The sequence below is a fragment of the Pseudophryne corroboree genome, assembly GCF_028390025.1.
Source record: "Pseudophryne corroboree isolate aPseCor3 chromosome 3 unlocalized genomic scaffold, aPseCor3.hap2 SUPER_3_unloc_6, whole genome shotgun sequence".
NCBI classification, from domain to species: Eukaryota; Metazoa; Chordata; class Amphibia; order Anura; family Myobatrachidae; genus Pseudophryne; species Pseudophryne corroboree.
The window spans coordinates 3,435,885-3,456,665 of record NW_026967552.1 but is presented as its reverse complement, the minus strand read 5'-3'; the positions used below and the strand labels follow the sequence as shown (position 1 = coordinate 3,456,665).

At 44.3% G+C, this 20,781-nt stretch overlaps 1 protein-coding gene across 1 annotated transcript in view; it reads right to left on the bottom strand.

Annotated features, from left to right (window-relative positions):
- Positions 1-11,016: 11,016 nt before the first annotated feature.
- Positions 11,017-20,781, bottom strand: part of LOC134984523 (zinc finger protein 585B-like) — a 172,421-nt gene continuing 162,656 nt past the window's right edge. The window contains exons 8-9 of the mRNA XM_063950088.1: positions 15,750-16,940; positions 11,017-11,863 (exon numbers count right to left, since the gene is read on the bottom strand). Of these exons, the coding sequence (XP_063806158.1) occupies positions 11,017-11,863; positions 15,750-16,940 (2,038 nt within the window). The remainder of the gene's footprint in view (positions 11,864-15,749; positions 16,941-20,781) is intronic.

Below are 20,781 nucleotides of genomic sequence, written 5' to 3'. Positions count from 1 at the left end.
CTTGAGATGCTTTCCTTGAAGTTGTTCTTGAAACTGCTGTATGGCATTCCACACCGCTCTCATCTCCCTGTGATTCGAAGACAAACGTGCTTCCTCTTCGCTCCATGTGCCCTGACAATTTCTGTGCAACAGATGAGCACCCCAACCTGTTGTACTCGCATCCGTTGTCAGAACCAGAGCATGATGGTCCGACAGAGACGTCCTTCTGCTGACCAGCCATTCATCCGTCCACCAGGTCAAAGATTCTTTCACTTTCCGGCCTAGTTTTATACGGTAATTCAGAGAATATCCCTTCCGAATATAACTCAGGATGTCCAACTGAAGATCTCTCATCCTCCACCTCGCCCAAGGGACTACATCTATGGAGCACGCCATAATCCCCAAGAGACGCATCCCCTGACGAATCGTCACACTGTTGCATCCCTTTATGAGGGTAGCCCGATCTTGAAGCTTTAGACACCTCTCCTCTGAAAGACCTATCATATAATCAAGGGTATCTACCTGTACCCCCAGAAACTGTATTCTTTGCTTTGGCGTTAATCTGCTTTTTCCCCAGTTTATGAGCCAGCCATGTTCTTGTAGAATTTGTAGCACCACACTTAATGCTTTGTCCACTTTCTCTATCGACTCTCCGCACACCAGCAAGTCGTCCAGGTATGACCATATTGCTACTTTTTGACCTCTGATCACAGCAATGAGCGACATCAGAACTTTGGTGAACACCCTTGGAGATGACTTTAGGCTGAAAGGAAGGCAAGTGAACTGAAAGTGTTTGCCGAGGACACAAAGCCTTAGATATTTCCTGTGCTACCTGCAAATTGGAACGTGGAAGTAAGCGTCCTTTAGGTCTACCGAAGCCAAAAAGTCTCTCTCTCTCACCCCTAACAGGATAGACTTTAGGGTCTCCATACGGAACTTTATTGTTTCTATATACTCGTTGAGCTGTCTGAGATCTAAGATGGTTCTGAACTCGCCGGAAGGTTTTCTCACCAGAAACAGTATCGAATAGAAACCTCTGTTTCTTTCCAAAAACGGAACAGTCTCTACAGCTTTCGCTTCGATCAGTTTCCTTAAACTGTCTTTCATAGCTTTTAACTCCAGATTTGTAGTTGGTGTCTCTGAAACTAGAAATTTGTCCAACACGGGAATTTTTGAGAATTTTATCCGGTATCCCTGGGATACGACATCTATTACCCACGTATCCTGAATAGACTCTATCCAACAGCCGGCAAACTCCTGAAGTCTGCCACCCACTGGAAAAGATACCGGAACCTTGTGACAGTCATGCCCTTCGACCACCTCTCCTGTAGGCCTGCCGAAAGGACTGCCTATTGTTACCTGAGGAGTACCTTCCTGAATAAAAACGACCTGGTCGATATCCTCTTGCCTCCTTAAACTGCTGTTTAGAGGACGGTATTGGAAATCTATTCCTCCTGTCCTGAGGAAGTTTTGCAGATTTTCCTCCTGACATTTTCTGTATTATGGCTTCTAATTTATTTCCAAACAGCAAAGACCCTTCATATGGCAGGGACACCAACCTATTCTTGGAGTGCATATCTGCCAACCAAGAACGCAGCCACAAAGCTCTTCTTGCCATCACACCTGCTGCCATAGACTTTGCAGCAAAATCCAGAGCATCTAACGAGGCCTCACAGAGATACTCGATCCCTTTGAACATTACGGCCAGACTTCTTTGCAGATACTGCCTCGAAACACCTCTGACATAGCCGTTCAAAATAATTGAATAACAATGAAGTCTCTTTGTTTGATTTATTGCATGTGAAATTCACAGAGCTCACGATAAAAGAATATCATGAACTGAACATTGACACACTGGTTTCATCTTATATACTTATCATTACAGCGTTACATGATCCAATCAAATTTGCAGACCAATCATATACATAAACCAATCACCATTCATTTATCAGAATATATTATTAATTCATATACTCCCCTTATGGGGGATTTCCAATTAATTAGCTCAACATCTTGTGATTATGACTGTTTAGTATCAAAATACATTTTACCTTTCACCTACTTTTAATTATCTCTATTCTGCAAAATACAATTCCTTATTTTGCAAAACACTAGCTAACCGCAGTCTTGTGATACTGCGCAGCTGGCCTTAACTTCTTGTTTATACTGAAAATCAAAGTTTCTGCAGACATATAAAAATCACATTTAAAGCAACAGATTCTTTTAAGCAATAGACAAACTGACATTCAGCTTCCATTTTGTATTCACTTATCCATATCATTCCTCTCTCTGCCAATATACTTGGCATTCTAATACACAAATCAGAAGGTTCAGTGTCACAATTTCTAATGAGGGTTAGGTAGACGCACAACATAGGGAAAAGGTGGGTTCACGGGGATGGGCCTGGCGCCAATGCTCACCGCACTGGACGGGAATCCCTGTTCTTTTCATAGGAACCTTCTAGTGTTGGCTGAGAGGGTTTCGACACAGTTAGGTGAAGCTCGCCTGTACTTCAGGTCCAACATACTCATCCTTATTGATTTCTACCCTGTTATCCAGTCCATAAGTGAAATTAACAGGCTGTGTGCTTTCCCTACCTGCCTGATCCTCCTCTAAAGCCTGGTATATGGGCTCAGCTTCCTGGAGTTGTAAACTTTCATAAGACTTGCTCATGTCAGCATATACCACCTGTCTTTCCTGCTGCCCCTGACTGGTTCCCTGCGTCACTTGTTCTAGTGGAACCTCATCATCTACCACCACAATGGTCATTTCATGGTGCACTTTCAACCTTTTAAATCCTTTACCACATTGTACACAGACTACTGGTCCACACTTGATGGTAAGATATATGATTCCTACAATCAGGGCAGCAAACACAATGTACTGCAATATTCCAGAGAAAAGCTTTGCAATACCTCCTCCTAGCCATCCAAGTGGATCCCCACCTTCACTAGCACCTAACTTTCTCATTTCCTGCTGCAATTCTCCCACCTTGCTCAGATGAGCACCTATTTCAGCTCTGTGATCTTCAATATAAGTACAACATTCTTGTCCTACCACTGCACACGTGCCCCCTTCTGCTGCCAACAACTGATCCAATGCCATCCTATTTTGTAAAGCCACTTTTCTTACTTGAGTCATTTCTTCCACTGTCTGATTGATTGAAACTACCAATTCCCCTACCATCTGATCTAGTACCGTTAAGGTTTGAGACACAGCTTTCTCTACAAAATAGATAGTGGACAGAGGAAACAAAGTTCCAGCCGTACGTTCTCCATCAGAGAATCTGAAAGATACATCCCCTTTCTTCACCTCTCTTTTGCTATGATGTTTTAAGTATGTAAAATCACTTGACACTAAATTATGTTCTACAGGGATATTTCTTGGGTATTGATCAAGCTTAGTAGTGGCTCTCACTAAGGGGACTACGTAGGAGAGCACACATTGTCCTTTGGCACCTAAAGGAATCCATGAATATGCCCATTTACCACAGACCCAATACATACCCTTAGGCAGAGGCATTCCAAGCACTTTAGTGTATATGAGTCCTATGTATATCATGAAATACCCGGTGTTATTGCCATTGAAATCCTTACACGTGCTGTTATCAAGAGTACACCCATCATGCAGTAACTGGTCTAGGGTGTCATTAGGTGTTAGTACTCCATCTGCATCTATTGAGTGCCAACATTGTTTGAGGGTTTTTAGTGTACACTTATTTGACCTTTGGACTACAAATGTGGCTCCAGTACAGTTAGTATATCCCAGGTTTTGTCTTTTTGCCCTGAATATAGTTTTCTTCCTTTTTAACTTGTAATTGCCTGGCTTTGAATTGACATTTAAACAAAATTCAGACCTTCCTGTGACTGCGGTTACTTGTAGAGCAGGTGAATGCAGCAGACCTCTGCTTGAAACATCCAAGTATGGGAAGTCTACTATATTCTGTACTTTAGGTGTCTTATTGGCACAAATGTGACTACCATTCTTAAATCTATGGCAGGACCAATCTCTGTCTATCATGTCAGCTGTGCTTATGTAATGAGCCAGGAGGGGTATACCTGCCTCTACACTGATGGGTAGGTGAGTACAAATCCAACATTTGCTTGTGTTGAGAGCCTTTGCAATTGTACTGTGCATTGCTATCATGGAATTACCTGTAAATTCTCCTCCATAATCATTCTTTTGTAAGGCCCTACGCACACGTGTCTTGGATAACATTTCATTGTAAAGTGTTACATTACCTGTTTGACTGGTCACATTGTTAACAGACCCTGGAATGTATATACAACACTCAAGCACAATGAGTATGATTGTAATCAGACATGCCCATGAGAGAATGCACCCCCATAGTCCACGGTCTGGCCTTTGGCCTATCAGCATCATCCTATTTAGCATTGTCTTTGTCGTCCTCGATCTTCACAGCACTCTTCTAGGAGTTATGTACCCTCCACAGAGATGCTGCGTTGGCAAGTGGCTCAAGGGATTATTATGCCCGAACCACTCACTCGCTGGCTTTACTGGTGAAGTGCAGAGGAGTCTTGGAGAATGTCTTCCACATGTGCTGTCTCAGGAGGCGTGACTTTTCTGCAGTGGGTGGAGTGGATCCACGACGTCTTCTCCTTTATCTTAACAGCAGTTGGGGTTGTCAACAAGACTTGATAAGGTCCTTCCCACCGGTCTGTCAGCGAGCCCGATCTCAGGAAATTTCTGACCATCACCTCATCACCAGGTTGTAGATTATGACAAGCACCTTCCGTAGGAGCTGGTTGTGTGCTGGTCACAGTAGCTTGGATCTTCTTTAGTTGGTTGCTTAATGAAATAAGATAGTTCACAGTTAAATCATTTGTTTTACTGAGTTCATATGTGGGTGCAATAGCAACATTGGGCAATTTTCCAAACAGTATTTCATACGGAGAAATGTTTAACTCCCCCCTTGGTGTTGTCCTGATCGAGTGCAACACTAATGGCAAAGCTTCTGGCCACTGCAAGCTGGTTTCTTTACATAATTTGGCCAGCTTATTTTTAATGGTCCCGTTATAACGTTCCACCTTACCGCTCGATTCCGGGTGGTACGCGGTGTGTAGCTGTTGTTTAATGCCAAGAAGCTGGCACATCTTTTTGAACACTAGTCCAGTAAAATGTGTACCTTGGTCTGATGATATCACATATGGTATGCCATATCTACATACAAATTCTTGTACCAATTTCTTTGCTGTAATCGCTGCTGTTGCACTGGCCACAGCATATCCCTCTACCCAACCGCTAAATGTGTCGACACAAACCAAAACATACTGAAGCATCCTAACCTTTGGAAGCTGAATGTAATCAATTTGTAGGATTTGGAAAGGACCAGTTGTTTGGGGAATGTGTGAAGGCATTGTTTTAACTGCTCTTCCAGCATTCTTCTGCAAGCAGGTGATGCAAGAAGCACAGTACTTGGTTGCCACTGGTGCAAAGCCAGGTGCATACCAATAAGTCTTGATTAGACTTATCATGGCTGTCTTACCTGCATGGGTCAGTCCATGGGACATCTGCGCCAATGCTGGCAAGAGTAATTTAGGGGCAACAGGCTTACCTTCAGAGCTGTGCCACAGGCCTTTGTTGTCTTGGGTACACTTTGCACTTTCCCACTTGGTCTTTTCCTGCAAATTACAAACTTTTTGCATATCAATTAATGTTTGCTCACTTGGTATACATACATCAGTTACCATACAAACTTTTTCCACTATAACCTTTTGTTGGGCTGCCACTTTTGCTGCAATATCTGCCCTTCTGTTCCCTTTTGTAACTTCATCATGGCCAGTCATATGGGCTTGACATTTAATAACTGCTATGTGCGAGGGCAGCTGTATAGCATCTAATAATTCTTTTACTGCCTCTGCATGTGCAATTGGATTGCCTGTAGCCGTTAGGAAGTCTCTTTGTTTCCACAGTTCACCAAAATCGTGTGTAACACCAAACGCGTATCTGCTGTCTGTGTATATATTTACAGTCTTGCCTTTAGCTAGTTGACATGCTTTAGTTAAAGCTTTGAGCTCTGCCAATTGGGCTGAGTGTGGTGGTGCAAGTGGAGAGGAAAAAACAGTTTGTGTATCATCCACCACAGCATATCCTGATTGAGTAGCACCCGTTTCTGTTTGTCTGTGGCAGCTACCATCAACATAGTAAACCAGATCAGGATTCTGGAGTGGTGTTTCCTCCAGGTCCACCCTAGGGGTGGATTGCTGATCAACATATTTTAAGCAATCATGTGGGACATGTTGTTCTACTACTCCCCATACTCCCCATTCCTCTCTCTGAAACTCATCAGTTTCATTTACCGGTAAAAGTGTTGCAGGGTTTAAAATATTGCACTTAATGAGGGTGATGTTTGTGGGCATAATGAGGGCCAATTCCCACTTTGTCAGGCGTGCTGCAGTAACATGTCTTGTCTTTTGGCAGGTAAGCAGGGCTGCTACGGCATGGGGAACATAAACTTTTAGGTCACAGCCCAATACAATGTCTGCTGACTTGTCTACCAGCAATGCAGCTGCTGCTATGGCTCGCAGACAAACAGGAAGGCCACGCGCTACTGGGTCTAATTGGGTACTGTAATAAGCAACAGGTCTTTGCTTTTCCCCATGAAGCTGTGTAAGGACACCTGTGGCATGGCCTAGGTATTCATGGCAAAAGAGAGAGAATACTTGTTTATAGTTAGGCAGGCCCAGTGCAGGGGCCGCTGTCAGGTCATCTTTAAGTTGTTGAAATGACATAGTAGTTTGTTCTGTATGTATGAGGGGCTCTGGTACAGAAGCCTTGGTTAGCTCATACAGGGGTGCAGTTAGCTGTGAGTAGTTAGGTACCCAGTTTCTACAGTAACCCACCATTCCTAGAAAACCCCTTAGCTTCCTTTTGTTGATGGGCAGCCTTATGTCTTGGATGGCTGCAATCCTATCTGGGGACAGGTGTCTGAGGCCTTCAGATAGACAATGGCCTATATATGACACCTTTGTTTGACATAGTTGCAATTTGTCTTTGGACACCTTGTGTCCATTTGTTGCAAGGAACCTTAAGAGCTCAGCTGTGTCTTTAATTGATGATTCAACATCTGGGGAACAAAGTAACAAATCGTCTACATACTGAATTAATGTAGATCCACCTGGTAGGATGAGTTTTTGAAGGTTTTCAGCAAGGGACTGGCTAAAGATCGTAGGGCTATTAAGGTACCCTTGCACCATCCTTGTCCAGGTGTACTGGTTACCTCTATAGGTAAATGCAAAAAGGTACTGACTGTCTGGGTGTATTGGTATGGAGAAAAATGCTGAACATAGATCAACCACTGAAAAATAAGTACTGTCTGCGGGGATCTGCATTAATATGGTAGCTGGGTTTGGTACCACTGGGTGCAAGGGTTCAACGATTGCATTAATTGCCCTCAGGTCCTGAACTAAGCGATAACCACGCCCATTACTCTTTGTCACAGGGAAGATAGGTGTATTGGCCTGGCTTTGGGTCTTAACCAACACCCCCTGTTGGAGTAATTCTTGGATCACTGGGAACACCCCCTGTTCAGCTTCTGGCTTTAAGGGGTATTGTGGTCTACTGGGAATTACTGCTCCTGCTTTGAGCTTGACTCTTATTGGTGGGGCATTTAGGATTTTCCCCACATTGTTGGAGCCCGTGGTCCACAGCTGGTCTGGAATTGTTGATAACATTTCGGACACTTTAGGGGGGAGTACACCCAAGGTATTCAGTTCCACCTGTTCTGTTGAAGGAGGGTCACTGAGCAGTGCATCGGTGACCAAGTCCTTGTTGAAATCTGGTACCTGTAGGTATACCCCATCTGGAGTGCAAAATACTGTGCATCCCAATTTACACAGTAAATCCCTCCCCAATAAATTTGTGGGGGCATCAGCTGCTAACAAGAAGGAGTGGTCACTTGTTAAGGGTCCAACTGTTACTTTTACATCTTGTGTTTCCCGTAAGGGGATTACTTTGTTTGCGACACCTACTGCATGTACAACTTTGTTTGTGATAGGCAAGGTGACCTTGTCCGCTATCAGGGATCGTGCAGCACCCGTGTCAATCAGGAAAGAATGTTTAGAATCTCCAATCTTTAAATCAATGGTAGGTTCTTGTGAGTTACAAGATATTACAGTCATGGTCTTCACGGGGGCTGCGGTATCCTGTCATTGTAAATCCTCATCACTTTCTGTGGTGCCCTTCTTTGCCTGGGACTGCCTTGGTTTCTTAGGGCGTCTGCAGTCCCTTGCAAAGTGTCCTTTCCTCTGACAATTGTAACAAGTAAGTTGCGATCTGTCTGATGATCGCCTGGCACCCATGCTATAATCTATTGGTCTGTTAGCTAGGTCACAGGTGGCTTGTGCAGCTTTGACCTGTAGGTTCATAAGCTTGGTTTCTGTATTCAATTTCTTGACCACCAAATTATCCTCATGGTATATTGCAAGAGTGACCAGATCCTCTGGACCCTTTCTGCGCCATAGAGGATCATTGATAGTCAAGCGGGTTTTTACCTGAGGCTTAAGACCTTCCACGAAAGCTCCAGATAACATGGGCTGAAGCACATCCTCCTTAAATATATCTTCAATGCCTCCATAATTTTGGACCTCCGTTTTAAATCTGCCCCAATAATCTCTAACTGTTTCTGTAGGACCTTGTTTAATCATCATTATTTTTCCCCAATTGGGCTGGCAAGGAAACTGCTCTGTAAAAGCTATCATTAAATGTTTCCACTCTTTGTCCAGGTCCTCTCTAGCAACGTCTACGGGAGGCTTAAAGTCCTCTTTATCCCACCCTAGTTCCATTGCGATCTTCTTGTATTCTTCAGTTGTGAGCAAAGCAGTAAATAGTTGTGCCATGTCACTATGTGTTAATTGATGTACTTTGTACAAGCGCTGGAGTTTGGCTTTGACTTCTGCTGGCTTTGATCTATAATCTGCTAATTCTGTGCAAATTTGGTGTAATTCAGCCTTTGACCAAGGAACATGTATGGACCACTGTGCACCCCGATCTGTAGTTACCACTCTCAGAGGCATTGTTGCAAGTGGTTTGCCCTGGGTGGATGTGCTACGAGTGCCAGAAGCCACAATGTTCGATGGGTGTACGTCTGCAAAGTGCGCTCCCATTTCTGGTACTTTGTCTTCATAAGGAACTAAATTTCCCTGTTTGTTCTTACATAAAGTGTGTGTGACAGTTTCACCATTTATGTTGTTATACTGAGCTTTGTATGTCTGACTGAGGGGGTCATAAACATAAATCCCAGCAGAGTCGCCATCCCCATCAAACAAATCCATCTGTCCTACCCAAATCCCATCTTCCCCCACCAAGTAAGTGTCATGTTTCCCAGTCTTGGGGTTTACTAGAGCCTTTACTACCTTTCTCTTCTCCTGTACTGGAGGGGCATTTGGGGCATTAGCCAGTGCCATCATTGCTGGGAGTATGTGTTCCAGTGGGTCTGGGCTTTCTTGCTCTAGTGTCTTTACTGGCATTGCCTGCACTACCCGTGGAGAAGCATGCCTGGGTTGTAATTGTAACGCCCTTCCATTATCTGCGTGACAGGACATTTGTGCGACGTAGGCTGGTGGCGGGGTTACATTAGATGCCTCCAGCCATAATGTGTATGCTTTCCACTCCTCCCTTTTTCTTATTTTTCCCCTTAAGTCTGTCCATTTCTGAATATCAAAGGTTCCTATCACAGGTATTTCAGGTAGTTTTGTATGCCATTTCCTGAGAAATTTCACAGCCACACCTCCATGTCTCTGATACATCACACTTGCTGGACTGCCGTGCGGGATCTCTAACATAGAAGAGCCCTTCGGTGTGGACATCTCTTGACCCATTGTAATGGCTAATCTTTATTTTAAAGTCCAGCCTCAATGTCCAATACAATGGCAAACAGGGACGCTCCCCTTGTTTATAGAGATATTACTCCACTTAGGAAACCTCACCACCTCGTCAGGTGCCACGGCTCTGAACAGGCACCCGTGTTCCACACTCTGCTAAGCTTGGCTTGTGTACAAGGTGCTTTTCACAGTGGGTGAGTATCCCTGATACTATCCTGTATAGGAGAGTTTAACCGGAGCCTCTCTCCTACCTGGGCCCTGTCCAGACTCTGCCGGCGTGAAGCCTCGGCCAATCACACTTACAATCACTCTCAGACTTCACTCTGAACTTAGCCAGATATGGCAGACAAAAGATCCCCTTGTGATCTGCAACTATGACATCAGAAATTGCAGTACTATAACTTTATACAAATCACTAACTGGTAATAAAAAAATGCAGTTAAATTAAATTTGGTTCCATACTCACACTCTCCAAAAAGACTTCAAAGAGTTACAAACCAACAATAACACACAAAGGCAGTGGACCGAGGCAGGGACACATGGAGCAGAAGTAAGATAACAGCTCTTACCTGTGGCCACGGTTGATCCCGGTATCCCGGTACCAGTCCACCTTCCTTCTTCGTGTGTCAATGTTGGAATGATCTCGGTGCGGATACCTCCAGAATGACATAGCCGTTCAAAATAATTGAATAACAATGAAGTCTCTTTGTTTGATTTATTGCATGTGAAATTCACAGAGCTCACGATAAAAGAATATCATGAACTGAACATTGACACACTGGTTTCATCTTATATACTTATCATTACAGCGTTACATGATCCAATCAAATTTGCAGACCAATCATATACATAAACCAATCACCATTCATTTATCAGAATATATTATTAATTCATATACTCCCCTTATGGGGGATTTCCAATTAATTAGCTCAACATCTTGTGATTATGACTGTTTAGTATCAAAATACATTTTACCTTTCACCTACTTTTAATTATCTCTATTCTGCAAAATACAATTCCTTATTTTGCAAAACACTAGCTAACCGCAGTCTTGTGATACTGCGCAGCTGGCCTTAACTTCTTGTTTATACTTAAAATCAAAGTTTCTGCAGACATATAAAAATCACATTTAAAGCAACAGATTCTTTTAAGCAATAGACAATAGACAAACTGACATTCAGCTTCCATTTTGTATTCACTTATCCATATCACCTCCTTCTATATCAGTCGCCAATACTGACCCCCAGACTCTCAACGCTCTAGCAACAGATGCTACCGCCACACCGGATTTTAGTGATATTGCTGAGGACATATGCAATTTCTTTAACGCACTCTCCATGCGTTTATCCATACCATCTTTTAAGACTGCGCCATCTTCTAACAAAATGGTGGTTTTTGATACCATCTCTGCGACTGCAGCATCAACTTTAGGGATTGCACACCAATTAGTAAACTGCTCATCTTCCACTGGGAACATACGATCAAGCCTTTTAGTATTACCCAGCTTTTTATCAATGCTTTTCCACTCCTTACTCACAACATCTTTTAATGCTTTATGGACTGGAAAGACCCTGTTCCTTTTGGTTTTATCACAGAACAGAATATCCTCATCATTACATTCCTCTTCAGGCATCTTATAATTCATAGTCTTAAAGATATCTTTCAGAAGACTATCCCCCAGCTCCAAATTAAACTTTCTCTCTTCTTCCTGCTCGTCCACCGACTCAGCACTAGAAGCAGCCAGATAATCATCATAAGCAAAATCCTGAGAACCTGACTCATCCCCTAAATCAATTCTATCAAAAGACCTAGCCCTTTTATTCCCTTGGAATTCCGAGAGCTGCTCTTTGGTAACAAAAGACTCCTTCATCCATCTCATTAAATCTCTTATTTGCTTGGACTGCACAGTCTCCTGAGATTCACTCTGTATACATTCCTCACAGAATTTAACATTTTCAGCAGCTGAAAAGATTTTGTCACAAGCTGCACACTGCATGTCCTTGTGCCTTTTCTTACATAACCTCTTCTTAGGTGGAGACACACTAAAACAACAAAATAAAACACCTTACAACCTATCCTAAACTACCACATGGTAACAGAATAAACAATAAATAATAAATAACAACCAGCCCTCTATGAGGACTTACCTCTTTAGGGCACTGACCGGCTTTTGGGGAGCTTAGAAAACCAGCCCAGCAATTATAGGAGCTTCCTAACTCCTGTGTGCAGCGCCATTAATTCAAATTTCTATGCCTTATAAAAGGCTATGGCGTCCGTGCAGCCCGCCCCCCATAATCAGCTGGGACGGGTGCCAACAGCACTTCCGCCAGCCAGCCTTTACTGCATCCCCCCAGCACTTCCGCCCACCGCCGCACTTTCCCTTCAGTGCCAGGACCTTCCGGAGGAAGTCGCGTACATCCCCTTCAGCAGACGGACCTCCGGCCGGAAACTGCACAGATGCCCTTCAGAAGAGGTACTCCTCACTGAAAGGCCCCATACACACAGCAGAGCGGCGGCCACAGCAGCGGAAAACGGCAAGAGGGGGACCCACAGCAAAGAGCTGACAGGAGGACACCTTAAGCTGGACATATGGGGACTTACTTGACCGCCCCTTAGCACACCTAGCCAAACACCCAGGGAGCCACCCTCTTCTAGCACGGCTACCAGGAGACGTATCAGCTAGGAACAACCTGAGGTAAGCCCTGAAAAATAAAATTATTTAAATAGAAAAAATAATACAGGAACTCCTCCTGCCAAGCTAGGAGACAGGAAAAAAGACAAAGTAGGAAGGGGTGGAGTGCGATTATATACCCATAGTGGGTGGGCCCTAGTGGATTAAGAAAACTCCCTGTCTAAAGTTAGGAATAGGGATACAATCCCAGTAGTTATGGCTGCCATGAAGTAGCGTAGAAGAAACAGGATTTTTCTGAGATCACAATCCCATTGTGAAAGGATCTTATACATTTGATAAATAAAACCTGTGTTTAAATCCCTTTTATATTTCACTTGCTTATATCAATTATTGCTCTACCTATATACCCATACATAGGTAGTGCTGGTATATAAATTATTTTATATCTTTCATTCATTTTTTGTCTTTCCAGGCTGACAATCAATTGCCTTATGTCATGCCTATTGACAAATCTATCTTAAATAAAAATAATAAGTTATGTTTTAATTTATTCATGAAACAAAGAAAAAATGAGTGCACCACACATTAAGGCTTCTTTATATATAAGCCCACTAGCTGTTTCTTCTAAACCCCCTAACCAGTCATTGCAATTTGCTTAATGGCGCACCTCCAACCAGATTAGCTAATCTTTGGTATTAACACTTTCGGATTATTCCCTCTATCGGTTGGTTCATACATAGAACGATCATAAAACAATTATCATTTGGGCCTGTGCATAGTCCCTTAGACTTAACGTCTTCCCTGGAAATACTTGTGGATGGAGCCCTTCATTCGCTTTGCCAGGATTCAAGGGGGGTCAATATGTTGAAATCAGAGCACTACATTTTGGCCACCGTGCTTGATCCTAGGCTTAAAGCCTACGTTGTATCTCTCTTTCCGGACACAAGTCTGCAGAGGTGGAAAGACCTGCTGGTGAGAAAATGGTCAACTCAAGCGGAACGTGACCAGTCAACAGATCCTCCTTCATTTTCTCTAGCAACTGGGGCTGCGAGGAAAAGGATAACATTTCCGAGCCCACCCGCTGGACACAAAGTAATAATACAAGTGACACATTAACAGGAAATTGTTTCTGTCACCATAGCGACAATTATCTGGAAATAAGATAACACACTGACACATAAAAAGACTCAACGAAAATCTTTTGTTTTTAAACAACTTTATTTCATATCTTTAATACACAGATTTTTCTCTATATTTTAAACTTAAAAAATACTTTACTCTGCACAACATGGATAAAATATCCTTTACATCACAGAAACAATTCAAGTTACATTATAGCATTGCAGGTAAGTAAAACAGATACATATCAGGAGAGCCAAAACTCTATGGGGGTCATTCAGACCCAGCCGCAATAGCGGGCCACAGCAGTTTGCTGGTGGTGACAAAATGCACATGTGCAGCGGCCGCGCAGACACACATTGCGGTTGCATCCCTGAGGGGTGAATGCGGGCGGGCCGGGACCATTTTCCAGGGGCTGCGTGATGTCACATCTGCGTTCATCTCTGATTAACCCCCTATAAGCTTCCAGATTGCACCTCATATCTCATCTTTTCCAAGTTACTACAAATGATATGAGATCGGTAGCAGCACTACTTTCAGGATTATTACACAGAACACACATAAAGGCTGACACAGCAAATAACAGTGACACATACAAGGGATTAATTAGAAATAAGGAAGCATGATCATCATTAAGTCTAATAGTAAACTGATTCTGTGCGGGACCCATACACCTCTTTACTGCTTCCAGCATCCCCTGGTACTGCACTGTGGCCATCCACCCTGTCTCCCCCCTCTACTGCCACACAGCCGGTCTCCCTCCTACTACTGCCACCACCCTGTCTCCCCCCACTACTGCCACCCGCTGTCTCCCCCGCTACTGCCACCCACCCTGTCTCCCCACTAATGCCACCCGCCCTTTTTCCGTCCACCACCGTTTTCCCCCACTACTGCCACCACGTCTCCTTCCACTACTGCCACCCACCCTGTCTCCCCCCCACTACTGCCACCGCCACTGCCCGTCTACCCCCACAACTGCCAACCGCCTTGTCTCCCCCCACTACTGCCACCGTTCTGTCTACAATACTGCCACGTCTCCAACTACTGTCACTGCACTGTCTTCCCCCATTACTGCCCCCACTACTGTCACCACCCCATCTCCCCCCACTACTGCCACATCTCCCAACTGTCACCACCCCACCCCCTTCACTTCTGCCACCACCCTGTCTCCCCCACTACTGCCACCACCTTGTCTCCCCTCTGACAACTCAGTGCTGCTTGAGGACAAGATTCTCACAGACATTGCCTCCGGCAGCCCCCACTAGAGCACTAGTGCCACCACCCTGTCTCCCCCTCTGACATCTCAGCACTGCTTGAGGATTCTTAGTACTGCTGGTAACAGTCCTTCATCTGCAGGTGGAAGTTAGAAAGCAGGGCAGTAAGGAGGCAGAAGCTGCTTCTGGTACCATGGACCCTGGTCATGGTGGGCTGAGTCAGTAAGATTATGTAATAGTCACCATCTTACAGGCAGCCGGTGAAGGGAGCAGAGAATGGGTGTTATGTGGCAGGAATGGTCTGGTTAGGTAACAGCCTGGCTGCTGCATTCTGTACAAGCTACAAGCGGTGCAATTCTTTTGCTGGGAGACCCAGGTAGGGGACATTACAGTAGTCTATGTGTGATGATACAAGTACATGTATGACTGTAGGTAGATCTTCTGAGAGAATTACGTGCTGGAGTCTGGCTATGTTCCTCAGATGAGGATCTAATTGTGGCAGATACTGATGTTTAAGTGTCACTCCACCATCCAGGACACCCAGATTCCGCAAATGATCAGCATTCTGTAACTCTGAACCCCCAAGCCCGGTTGGTTTGCAAAGCTGAGCTGTAGCCCTGCCCTTTGTTGGTGAGCTTCTAGCATAAAGGCCTGTTTCACCAGGACTGAATCACAGCCAACTGGCATCACCCACACCTGGAGCTCAGCTAGACAACCATTTAGGATTGGGACTGGGTTCTCAGTACCTGGAGCAAAAGACAGGTCATCTGCATAGCAGTGGTAGATGATGGCAGGACATCTGATTATTTCACCTAGTGGTAACATGTATATTGCAAAAACATAGGAGGATAAGAAACTTGAAGAACAACGCATGGCAATGAGTATACTTCAGAAGATTAAAATGGTTCCTCATCTGAGTGATGTCAACAAGAGCTGATTTATTTCTCAGAGTATGAAAATGACCTCTTACCTGTGTGACTTTGCTGATGTCTAACAAGATTTGATTTTTGTGTATAACATTTCCCACACTCAAAACATGGAAATGGCCTCTCACCTGTGTGACTTCGCTGATGTGTAACAAGTTGTGATTTCCGTGTAAAACATTTCCCACACTCAGAACATGTAAATGGCTTCTCACCTGTGTGACTTCTGTTATGTTTAACAAGATGTGATTTGTGTGAAAAACATTCTCCACACTCAGAACATGGAAATGGCCTCTCACCTGTGTGACTTTGCTGATGTTTAACAAGATCTGATTTCTGTGTAAAACATTTCCTGCACCCAGAGCAAGAAAACCACTTCTCACCTGTGTGACTTCTCTGGTGTATAACAAGAGCTGATTTGTTTGCAAAACATTTCCCACACTCAGAACATGGAAATGGCCTCTCACCTGTGTGACTTCGCTGATGTATAACAAGATGTGATTTGTGTGTAAAACATTTCCCACACTCAGAGCAAGAAAATGGCTTCTCACCTGTGTGACTTTTCTGATGTGTAACAAGATTTAATTTCAGTGTAAAACATTTCCCACACTCAGAACATGGAAATGGCCTCTCACCTGTGTGACTTCGCTGATGTGGAACAAGTTGTGATTTCCATGTAAAACATTTCCCACACTCAGAACATGGAAACGGCCTCTCACCTGTGTGACTTTTCTGATGTGTAACAAGATTTAATTTCAGTGTAAAACATTTCCCACACTCAGAACATGGAAATGGCATCTCACCTGTGTGACTTTGCTGATGTTTAACAAGATTTGATTTCCGTGTAAAACATTTCCCACACTCAGAACATGGAAATGGCCTCTCACCTGTGTGACTTCGCTGATGTGTAACAAGTTGTGATTTCTGTGTAAAACATTTCTCACACTCAGAACATGGAAATGGCCTCTCACCTGTGTGACTTTGCTGATGTGTAACAAGTTGTGAGTTCTGTGTAAAACATTTCCCACACTCAGAGCAAGAAAATGGTTTCTCACCTGTGTGACTTCTGTTATGTACAACAAGATGTGATTTCAGTGTAAAACATTTCCCACACTCAGAGCAAGAAAATGGTTTCTCACCTGTGTGTCTTCTGTTATGTACAACAAGATGTGATTTCAGTGTAAAACATTTCCCACACTCAGAACATGGAAATGGTTTCTCACCTGTGTGACTTCGCTGATGTACAACAAGATGTGATTTCAGTGTAAAACATTTCCCACACTCAGAACATATCAGTGGCATTTCACCTGCCTTACCTGTGTGTGGGTTAATAGGCTTTGTGTTCTGTGTAAAACATTTGGCATCTATAGAACACGGAAACACTGTATCTACTGTCAGAGCTGTAACAGATGCACCAATATCAGAGTGATCAGGAGAACATTTCCCAGGATCAGGGGGATCAGCTGATAGAGCTGGATGTATAATTGGGGTAATGGGGTTATCTCCTGGAGTATCCGGTCTACTGTCATTATCTTTTATGTCACAATCCGGGGATAACATTAGATGTCCTTCTGAGATATTCCTGCTTGTGTGTCCATCTGCTGGAAATAAAACACATTATGGAAATGTGAAATTTTCTGTAACAATATTAATCTTGTAAACAATAGGAGAAGACGACTCTCTGGGACACTTATTAGTAAATGTGTGTGTATAATAAAACATAACTTTTAATGAAGGCTTTATAATATTGTGTCTCAGACTATCATTGTGTCCACCCTCCTGAGAACATCACAATAACAAATGTAATATTATAAGAAGACTTAGATGTATCTCTCTCTTGTACTGTTAACTAACCATGAAGTATAAATGGAGATGTAGTCACTCGCCAAGTCCTACGTCAGCACCAATGTAAAACAATGGATGGGGAACATATCGTATGAATTGGAGATTCTAGATGAACAATAACATCAGTCATATGAGCTGATGGATCAGAGAAATGTCTAACGTTACTACTGGAAGCATTGGTAAGGTAGCATTCCTTTATGTGTGTGCTCATACGCTGGTAAGCCTGTACATGTGTTACTCACCCTTATATAACGTATATTGCTACAGCAGAGTAGGTGTGGCACAAGGTACTTTACATGCAATACACCATATGATACCCCTGCAATCATCATAATCATCTGCTAGGTTATAATCAACTTTATTTTACGTCCTAGAGGATGCTGGGGTCCATTTAGTACCATGGGGTATAGACGGGTCCTTTGGGAGCCACTGGCACTTTAAGAGTTTAATAGAATAGGCTGGCCCCTCCCTCTATGCCCCTCCTACCAGACTCAGTTTAGAAAATGTGCACGGAGGAGCCGGTCACAGCTAGGGGAGCTCCTAGGAGTTTTCTTAGTTTTTTATTTTCTAGAGTTAGTTAGGTTACAGGAAGGCTGCTGGCCACAGAATCCCTGCTTCGTGGGACTTAGGGAAGGGGAAGGAACCAACGTCTTGAAGAGTTAATGGTTCTCTACTCCACTGACAGGACACTGAGCTCCTAAGGGTGCTGATCACAAGCCCACGGGCGACTACTCACTCCCGCAGTACGGCTGCCACCCCCTAACAAAGCCAGAAGAAAGTGTTGAGTACAGCGTCGGCGACCCGGTTTGCGGGTCGCCGGCGGGTATGGCGGCACAAGGGTGGGAGCGCAGCTCTGACAGGCTGTGCTCCAGGAAGGCTCAGCAACACACAGTGTAGGCGCTTTGAGGGGCGTCCTGAGCCAGCGCGGATAAACCCTACACTGGTCACGCAGCTAACAGGGGCTAATCCCCCTGTTATCACTAAAATCCTCAGGCCAGTATAAACAATTAGTGCGGGAAGCCGGGCACCATTACAAGGGGCGGGGCTTCCTCTCAGAGTGGATCCAGCACTCACCAGCGCCATTTTCTCCCTGCAGATCATAGGAACTAGGACACTGACAGGGAGCGCTGCCCTCCCTATTAAGGTCAGTCAGTCAGCGCCGGGCTTTTATCATAATAACTGTCTACAGGGGCGCTATGTGGCTGGCTCCTTATACTCTGTGACTCTCTGAAGGTACTCTGGGGGAAACTGTGTCTGACATTTTCCTGTGTGTGTGTGTGTGTGTGTGTGTGTGTGTGTGTGTGTGTGTGTGTGTATGTGTGTGTGTGTGTGTATATCCACATTGCCATGTCTAAGGACTCTGTGTCCTATGCTGCAGAATGTGTATCTTCTCCTGTTGAGTCTATTCCATGTACTCCGGACTGCAATGTGTTGTCTCAGCCTTCTGAATCCAAACCCCCATGGGTGGATTCTTTAAGGGGAATGATATCCCAGATTTCAACAAGGATGTCACATACTGAGAAAGAGACACAGTTTTTGAGACAATCTGTAGTGGATTTGAAGTATTCAGCTCCCACTACTTCATCTAAAACCCCCCCCTACATACCCCCAAAAACGTACACTTGCCCAGATAACACTGGTACCGACTCTGATACAGGGGACGGTGATGGGGATATGCAGGGGGGGATGCATCCATTGCTAAAGGGGTGCAGCTAATGATTGAAGCCATTAGGGATGTTTTGCATATTTCTGGGAAGGTTCAGGAACAAGTAGAGGAATCTTAGATTACAGTAAATAAGAAATCCTCGCTGACCTTTCCTGATTCTAAGGAGTTAAACTCCTTGTTTGAAAAATCCTGGGAAAACCCAGAGAAAAAATTCCAGATCTCTAAAAGAATTCTCATTGCTTTCCCTTTCCCTGAAGAGGATAGGAGAAGTGGGAAAACCCACCTACAGCAGACACTTCTGTATCTAGGCTGTCTAAAAAATAAGAATTTACTCACCGGTAATTCTATTTCTCGTAGTCCGTAGTGGATGCTGGGAACTCCGTAAGGACCATGGGGAACAGCGGGCCCCGAAGGAGGCTGGGCACTCTAGAAAGATCTTAGACTACCTGGTGTGCACTGGCCCCTCCCCCTATGACCCTCCTCCAAGCCTCAGTTAGGATACTGTGCCCGGACGAGCGTACACAATAAGGAAGGATTTTGAATCCCGGGTAAGACTCATACCAGCCACACCAATCACACCGTACAACTCGTGATATGAAAACCAGTTAACAGTATGAAACAACAGAGCCTCTCAACAGATGGCTCAACAATAACCCGATTTAGTTAACAATAACTATTTACAAGTATTGCAGATAAACCGCACTTGGGATGGGCGCCCAGCATCCACTACGGACTACGAGAAATAGAATTACCGGTGAGTAAATTCTTATTTTCTCTGACGTCCTAGTGGATGCTGGGAACTCCGTAAGGACCATGGGGATTATACCAAAGCTCCCAAACGGGCGGGAGAGTGCGGATGACTCTGCAGCACCGAATGAGAGAACTCCAGGTCCTCCTCAGCCAGGGTATCAAATTTATAGAATTTTGCAAACGTGTTTGCCCCTGACCAAGTAGCTGCTCGGCAAAGTTGTGAAGCCAAGACCCCTCGGACAGCCGCCCAAGATGAGCCCACCTTCCTTGTGGAATGGGCATTAACAGATTTTGGCTGTGGCAGGCCTGCCACAGAATGCGCAAGCTGAATTGTACTACAAATCCAACGAGCAATAGTCTGCTTAGAAGCAGGAGCACCCAGCTTGTTGGGCGCATATAGGATAAACAACGAGTCAGATTTTCTGACTCCAGCCGTTCTGGAAACATACATTTTCAGGGCCCTGACCACGTCCAACAACTTGGAGTCCTCCAAGTCCTTAGTAGCCGCAGGCACCACAATAGGCTGATTCAGGTGAAACGCTGACACCACCTTAGGTAGAAACTGGGGACGAGTCCTCAATTCTGCCCTATCCATATGGAAAATCAGATGGGGGCTTTTACAAGACAAAGCAGCCAATTCTGATACTCGCCTGGCGGAAGCCAAGGCCAATAACATAACCACTTTCCACGTGAGATATTTCAGATCCACGGTTTTTAGGGGTTCAAACCAATGTGATTTTAAGAAACTCAACACCACGTTGAGGTCACAAGGTGCCACGGGAGGCACAAACGGGGGCTGAATATGCAGCAC